The 7473-nt window shown below is 38.8% G+C and overlaps 2 protein-coding genes across 3 annotated transcripts; one reads left to right on the forward strand and one right to left on the reverse strand.

Moving 5' to 3' along the window:
- The first annotated feature begins 2868 nt into the window (after positions 1–2868).
- On the forward strand, positions 2869–4993 carry LOC104809757 (glycerophosphodiester phosphodiesterase GDPD4). 2 transcript variants are annotated; one of them, XM_010535834.2, is made up of 8 exons: positions 2872–3228; positions 3310–3407; positions 3487–3547; positions 3633–3701; positions 3792–3884; positions 4153–4242; positions 4348–4475; positions 4554–4993. In XM_010535834.2, the coding sequence occupies exons 1-8, from the start codon at positions 2965–2967 to the stop codon at positions 4720–4722; spliced, it is 972 nt and encodes a 323-aa protein (XP_010534136.1). In that variant the 5' UTR covers positions 2872–2964; the 3' UTR covers positions 4723–4993. The 2 variants fall into 2 exon arrangements, with proteins under 2 accessions (XP_010534137.1, XP_010534136.1); XM_010535835.1 differs by lacking the exon at positions 4153–4242 and having other exon boundaries at positions 2869–3228.
- Positions 4994–5922: 929 nt separating this feature from the next.
- On the reverse strand, positions 5923–7023 carry LOC104809758. The gene is made up of 4 exons (XM_010535836.1): positions 6776–7023; positions 6652–6689; positions 6489–6583; positions 5923–6234 (listed from the first exon to the last, which is right to left on the reverse strand). Exons 1-4 carry the CDS (start codon positions 7000–7002, stop codon positions 6091–6093), a joined length of 504 nt encoding a protein of 167 aa, XP_010534138.1. The 5' UTR covers positions 7003–7023; the 3' UTR covers positions 5923–6090.
- Positions 7024–7473: the final 450 nt, after the last annotated feature.

Consider the following 7473-nt stretch of genomic DNA (forward strand, 5'->3'; position numbering starts at 1 on the left):
GTATAGTTGGACTGATGAATAAATATTTCGTTAGAAAGATGTTTTATTTGTAGTCCAAGATAAAACTTTGTTCGTCCCAAATCTTTCATCTCAAGTTCTCCGTTGAGATAATTTTGTGCGTTTTCAATTTCCTTTGGAGTCCCCATTATGTTTAGATCATCCACATACATTGCTATAATCACAAAGCTGTTATCTGTTTTCTGGATGAATATACATGAGCAAATGGGGTTATTAACGTATCCCTTTTTCAACAGACATTCACTTAAGTGATTATATCACACCACATTGTTTTAATTCATATAAGGATCGTTATAATTTGATCGCATATTTTTCTTGGACTTTGAGTTTAATGTCCCTTGCATTCTCATTCCTTCAGGAATTTTCATTTATATGTCATTTAACAATGACCTATATAAATATGTTGTGACAATATCTATGAGATACATTTCCAAATTCTTGAAAGTTATCAAACTTATCAAATATCTAAACGCAATCGCATTCATGACTAGAGAATACGTTTTCTCATAATCTATTCCAGGTCTTTAAGAGAAACCTTGTACAACAAGACATGCTTTAAATCTCATGATTTCATTTTATTTATCTTTCGCATAAAAACTCATCTGCACCTAACTGATTTTACACAGTCAGGGGTTTGGATAATGTACACAAATACTTTTCTTTTGTTCAGTGAGTCTAATTCTACTTCCATAACTTCTTTTCATTTTATCCAATCATGTATCTTTTGACATTCAGATACTGACATTGGTTTTGGATCTTAATTATCATTTTCTATTTTTTTTAGATACAGAGAAAGAGAATATTCCATTACTATCATCAAAGAGAATATTTCATCACTATCATCTATCTCATTTATGACTAACATCTTTCCGTTATGCATGTAGTTGATAGAAATCTCATTGTGTTCTGTATTCTGAAGATCATTTTCATCATTTTGATATTCAAAACTTTTTTCCTCATTCGGTTCTTTTAGGTTAATGTGGGGACTATCATTAGTCTCAGTTTTCTTTCTTTTTTGTGGATTTCTATCTTTAGAACCGGGTGATCTTCCACGTTTTCAACTGTGCAACATACTCATTTGAAATTTTTTTCGCCCCTGATCCTTTGGTATTTCTATCCGAGCGGGTATATTCATGGCTGATATATATGATCTTTTGTACTTCAAGATCACATTGTTTTGTAGGAGGATCAAGATATAATAATAATGATTCTATTTTCCACGTCAAATCTTTTGAGGCTTGTATCATTCCCCCCTAATGATGGGAATTCATCCTCATGGAAATGACAATCAGCAAAACGAGTTGTGAACATATAATCCGTTTGTGGTTCAAGATATCGAATAATTGAGGGTGAATTATATCCAACGTAAATATCCAATCGTCGTTGTTAGTCCATTTTAGTACGTTGTAGCGGAGCTATGGATACATATACCGCATAACCAAATACTCGAATATGAGATATATTCGGTTCATTTCCAGTTGTCAAATGCATTGGAGAATATTTAAGATATGCACTTAGTCGAAGTTGAATCAGTGCAGCGACATTCAAAATAGCATGTCCCCAAACAGAATTCAGAAGTTTTGTTTTCATCATCAATGGTCGAACAATAAGTTTGAGTTGTATAACTAATGACTCGACTATGCCATTTTGTGTATGGACATGGAGAACAACATCCTCAATCTCAATTTCGAGTGACATACAGTAGTCATTGAAAGCTTGAGAAGTGAATTCACCGGCTTTATCAATCATCACTTTCTTAATAGTATAATCAGAGAAATGAGCTCGTAGTTTGGTAACTTGAGTAAGAAACTTCGCAAATACAACATTGCAGGTTGATAATAGATAAACATGTGACCATCTCCTTGATGCATCTATCAATACCATAAAGTATCGAAATGGTCCACTCGGTGGATATATTGGTCCATAAATATCTCCATGTATTCGTTCTAAAAATGATGGCGACTCATTTCCGATCTTGGCCGATGATAGTCGTATTATCAATTTTCTTTGAGAACATGCGGTACATGTGAGTTCATGAGATTAAAAAATCTTTTTATTTTTCAATGGATGACCATTAGTACTTTCCACAATTTTCCGTTGGGATGACCCAATCGATCATGTCAAATCTTGAATATGTCTTCAAACCGTGTATTCATTGTAGCATATGATTGAATCATATATATTTTTATGGAATATAATCCAGAGGATAATGGTTATAATTTTTCCATCATATGTTTCTTTTAAAAAATATTATCATGATACAAAGGTATTCACGATTCGTTCAGTCATAGTCTCGATATGATATTTATTTTGAAGGATATCTTTAAAACTCAATAACTTTTTTTGAGATTTTGGAGAGAATAATGCATTGGCCACTAGTTGGGTAGTAGTTTCGGTATCTGATATTGGAGTAACTCGTGACAAGGTTACACTGTGAATATTATTCAAAAAGTGATGCTAGGCGAAATTAAGTTTTTTTTTTGTTACGGTACAAAGGTATTATTCGTGGGGATCTCCCCCAGCTCTGTTGGTTTGAGAGCCCACTTCCTGAACAAGAGGTCGTGGGTTTAACACCCAGGGTATAGAGATTTTCCCTCCGGCCACCTTCGAGTGCTTCACATCCCACACGTGTGGTGTCGGTTGTATGTGTGAGTCGGGATTAGTCTGGACCCTTTGGGTCTGGGATTACCCGGTTATCAAAAAAAAAAAAAAAAAAAAAGTATTATTCGGGTAAAATCATCCCGGATATCTGACACGAAGACTCAAACCCAGGCCCAAATTTGGATATCTCCACCTAAGACACCCATCTTCTCTTGACCACATGCGGACATCCATCGGGCAGGTTACCCATTCAACAATTATTTTTCGTTTTACTTTGGTTTTTTCTTTAGGTGATTCTTCCCCCTCTTCAGCCCATTAGAACATACTCTCTCTCCGCTACAGCCGATGGCGATCGCTAGGTGGCCGCCGAGAAGACGGGCGCTCGGGGGCGGAGGGACGCGCCGCGTCTTCTTCAGGCTATGGTACTCCCATAGATTCAAGAGGATGATTCTCTTCAGCGTGGCTTTCATGGCGTTTTTTCCTCTTCTCTTTTTCCATCTCAAGCTCCGGCGGTTTAGCCAGATGATCGCTCGCGAATGTGATTGGCTTCACCATCCTCCTCTTGTTTGCGCTCATGGCGGAGACTCCGCCTTAGCTTTCCCCAACACCGTATGCACTCCCATCCTCCCTACCTGCTATTCTCACTCTTTATTACCTCTTCTGATATATGTTTCCTCATTCTTGGTTCAGATGGATGCCTACGATTACGCTATCCGTTCTCGAGTAGACTGTATCGAGGTCGACGTTTCTCGATCTGCCGACGGTGTTCTGTTTGCTCTGCATCACCGGTTCCCATAACTCTCTCTCTCTGGTTTTCTCTATTCTCATCGTTGCTGTTCGTCGTTGCCTAACCACTCGCACAGACAGGGATCTGCAACGCATTACTCGTAACTCTTCCATTCAAGTTGGAGATATGAACATGAAGCAGGTATCATCTCACGGAACAATCTGCATCGATCCCCTATACTCCTCATCTGCGAGCCTAAGGCTATTTCCCTTTTGTCATTTTGCAGATAAAGAAACTAGGCGTCTCACACGTTTCTGTAGGAAACATGATTCCTACCCTCGAAGAAGCTTTGAAGGTAATGCCTTGATAAGTTTCTCCCCATGCTTTTGTTTGTAAATTACAACCAAGTGTCCGACCATGACAATATCCTGAATTATCCCTGTAGTTGATATCACATTCAGTCCGCCGAGTAATTCTGGATGCTAAAGTGGGGGCACCTTTGTATGAAAAGGGGCTTGCTCAGGATATCCTCTCAGTTGTAAGTTTCCTGTAATCACTTATTAGCATGTTGTGTACACGAAGAGCTCTAACGCTAAGATAACAAGAACTTGTCCGCCGCTTACACCCTGTCTTCCTCGCTGCTAATTTTATGTGATAACTTGCGTGATTTCTCTCTCTCTCAATTATGTGCACACACCACGATGAGTAAATGAATAGTTCTGAAACTTAGCCTGTATTGTTGTTGATGCTTATAGCCTTTAGATTTATGGTTACATCTACCTTCAACATCAGTCATGTGGTTTCAGATTGAGAGGTCCCGGTGTAACAATTGCATGGTCTGGGCCAAAAGTGACAGTTTGGTTAGAGACATAATCAGGCTAGCACCAGACCTCACAGTTAGTAGCCCATACTCTTGTGTGGATTAATATCACGGAGAATTTGGCTGATGTTGGAACTTTTTTTTATTTACCACACGTCATGATACCGTGTTTTTTTGGCAGGTGGGGTACATTGTGATGGAGGATCCTTCTTCTGGGGTGAGAAACAACCTGCTGAGAATGAGGGGAGCTAGGGTGGCTGGAGTTTATCATCCCTTGATTGATGAAAGACTGATGAGAGTTATGCATGGGTAAGTGATAAGAATTCAATGTTACAACTTGAAAACAATCATATTCAATGTTTAGAACTGGCTTGGACCATTGGACAGGAGAAACAAGAAGGTGTACGCATGGACTGTTGACGATGCTGATCCAATGAGAAGGATGCTTCATTTAGGTGTGGATGCTGTTGTTACTAGCCATCCTTCTATGTTTCTGGCTCTCATGGAAGATCGAAGGACCCAGTGTCTTGAAGAAGGTTTTCAGCAACTGAGATGACAATCTGAGCAATGACAAGGTCTCAAGTTCAGGGTTTAGGAAAATGATATAAAGAATCTTATGTCATCCTGGAATGACATTGGAAAGACATCTGTAGGGTTATGACAGATGCCACGTTTGGTTCATCAAGCTTGCAGTTTTGTAAGGGTTGTAAAGCGATTCAAATTTCTTGTCCAGCAGACAACTTTTACGCGGTGTTGTTTTGTAGCAACTATCCAAGTAACTGAGACAGCAAAGAACAGCTTTAATCTGCTACGGCGGCCCTTTTATTCTTTAGATCTAACGTTAGTCTACTAAAAACAAGATTCGAAAATCGGAGAAGGATTAACTATATCATTTAGGACATGCAATACAATAGCCATCCGGCTCATTTCATACATGCGGAGTATCTGAAAGCTGATACTATGCAGCAGGCAATAAAAACACTGGAAGACTAAGCTGCAGTGGGAGGAAAAACATAATTTGTGCGTTTTAATCTTTGCTTGCGCACACATCCATAATACATCACAATTTTTATTGTTTAACTTCAGCTAATGATCGACGGACAAAAAAGTATGCAGATGGGATGCCGCGCACCGACACACAATGTACAAAGGTTACCAAGCAGGAAAATGTGTGGAAAGAATTCGGACCACAATAGAGGAAGATTCAGTGGTAGCTATTACTAGAAGAACATGCGCGTGGTTCCCAAAGCCAAATGCAGTCCACAGAGACAATTCACTGAATGATTTCCATTCGATTGGCAGAACTTGATGATTGCCCGGATGTCATGGGAACTAGATAACAACATCCTAACAATGAAGGTTGCGAGTCTACACAGATTAAGTTCTGAGAAGAGAAACCATGGGCGAATGAACATCAAAGTCTACTCTGAGCTCCGATCTCATGGCTTGCTTCTCGTCTTTCTCTACCCTTAGCTTGTGCTTGGCGTACTCTAAACTCCGAAGCTGATGTTCAATTGAATTAACCTTACTCGTGAAATTTCTTTAATCTCAATCCATTCTTGGAGAAACGTTCATTCCAGAGAGAATTCACAGTGATTCCAAAAGGTCTACCTCCTTTTACAAGGACTGATTGGGACTTAGGATCACCGTAACCCCACACACTAAGTTGTCTCTAGTTCTATGGTCGCTCTGTTCAATAGATTTACATCTATAGATAATTATACACTATAAGTGAAGTGGCAAACTCAATCCAATCAGGGAGAAAGGCTATGGAAGCCCAAAGCCAAACTCATTCGGGAGAGAGATTCCCTCAACAATTCTAATTCAAAAAGCGATACTTCAGTTTTACAATGATTCCAGTTCCATCACAGTTACAAGAGTTCCAAAAATCACAACACTATCTTACATTAGAAAGTGGGCGGTCTTACACTGCATCCTCGTGATAGAGATGAAGGCCTAAACCAAATCTTGCACAGGCACGACGAAATGCCATTGCTTCTGCCTTTTGTACTGCATCACCATAGCATTGCTCCTCCACTGAAGCTGTACCTGTTGACTCCCTGAATATCTTTACAGCGCATATAGCAATCGGTTAGAAGTGGACAAGCATGCATTTCTTTCAATTACTGGAAGGCGCTTACATAAGCATTCTCTAAATTGTACACACGCTTACAAGTGCTCTAATTCATTGGAGATGTTACCTAGTGTAGTTTACCATCCAAGCTAAATCTATTCACGCCAAATACCAAGCTTAACTAGCGGGAGTCGGAGCTCATAGGTTAATCAAGAAAGCAGAATGAAAGCGACAAGAGAGGGAGAAACCTCAGCATCGGTGCCGAACAGAGTGACGCGATAAACAACAGAAACGGACTTGGCATCAGGAGAGTAGGTGATATTTCGAACTTCTCCAGACCATTCTGAAATAGATAAAAAAATGAGATCAAGAAGCAGAAGGGATAAGTGATGAAGGATTTCGAGAGCAAACCTGGGGCATGGAGGTTGACGATGCGGTTCACGATGTGCCTAGGGAAAGAGCATGTATGGATGTAAATAAGAAGAGAACAAAAACCCTAGATTAGGATCTCAACGGCAAAGGGAGCGAGAGAGACCATGGAATATATTTGATGGGGAAGTCGTTCTCGAGGCGGGTGCGGAGGAGGGAATCTGGAACCTTCTTGTTGAGTTCCTTGAGAATCTCAGAGAGAGGCCTGTTGAATCCGGAAGTTGGAACGTTGTGGTTTGATTCCGAAGAGAATAGACGGCCACAACATCCCTTCATCGCTCCCACCCTCACCGCCGATTTCGCCACCTTCAGCCTCAAACCTAACCCCGCCATTTCTTCACCTTTGTGCTCCCACTATTTTTTGTATTAATAAACTTTTTAAATGTATAATTTTCTTCTAAAAAATCCCACAATATGAATTCCTCGATTTAAACACAAATAATATTAAATTTATAAATTTTTGATAAAAATTTCATCGAAATTAAAAAAAAGTTAACTGACAATTTTATATGACGAATGACTCAACGCGTCAAAGCCACCTCAAATAAAAAATACAAAAAAAATAAAAAATAAAAAATAAAAAAATATCACTCACTCCCGAATTTTTGATTGTATGTTATGTCCATTTAGATGAAGGTCAACTAAACAAACAAATAAATAGATTTGTAAGTGAAATAGTATTTTAAAAAACATATTTCGATTGTAAAAATACTCAAGAACCATTTTTGATATATACAAATAGAAATTTCGATTCTGAAAAGCATATATATATATGTATTTAACTATATGTATTTTATATATTTA

This window comes from Tarenaya hassleriana, unplaced genomic scaffold (assembly GCF_000463585.1).
Source record: "Tarenaya hassleriana unplaced genomic scaffold, ASM46358v1 Cleome163, whole genome shotgun sequence".
NCBI classification, from domain to species: Eukaryota; Viridiplantae; Streptophyta; class Magnoliopsida; order Brassicales; family Cleomaceae; genus Tarenaya; species Tarenaya hassleriana.

Bases quoted from the DNA above. Each gene is read 5' to 3' on its own strand.
- LOC104809758 (XM_010535836.1), bottom strand. From the start codon at position 7,002: ATGGCGGGGTTAGGTTTGAGGCTGAAGGTGGCGAAATCGGCGGTGAGG. The intron at 6,690-6,775 runs GTCTCTCTCGCT...CTCTTTCCCTAG, and splicing joins CCCATCAAATATATTCCATG to GCACATCGTGAACCGCATCG. The intron at 6,235-6,488 runs GTTTCTCCCTCT...TGCGCTGTAAAG, and splicing joins TGTTCGGCACCGATGCTGAG to ATATTCAGGGAGTCAACAGG.
- LOC104809757 (XM_010535834.2), top strand. From the start codon at position 2,965: ATGGCGATCGCTAGGTGGCCGCCGAGAAGACGGGCGCTCGGGGGCGGA. The intron at 3,408-3,486 runs GTTCCCATAACT...TCGCACAGACAG, and splicing joins CTGTTTGCTCTGCATCACCG to GGATCTGCAACGCATTACTC. The intron at 4,476-4,553 runs GTAAGTGATAAG...ACCATTGGACAG, and splicing joins CTGATGAGAGTTATGCATGG to GAGAAACAAGAAGGTGTACG.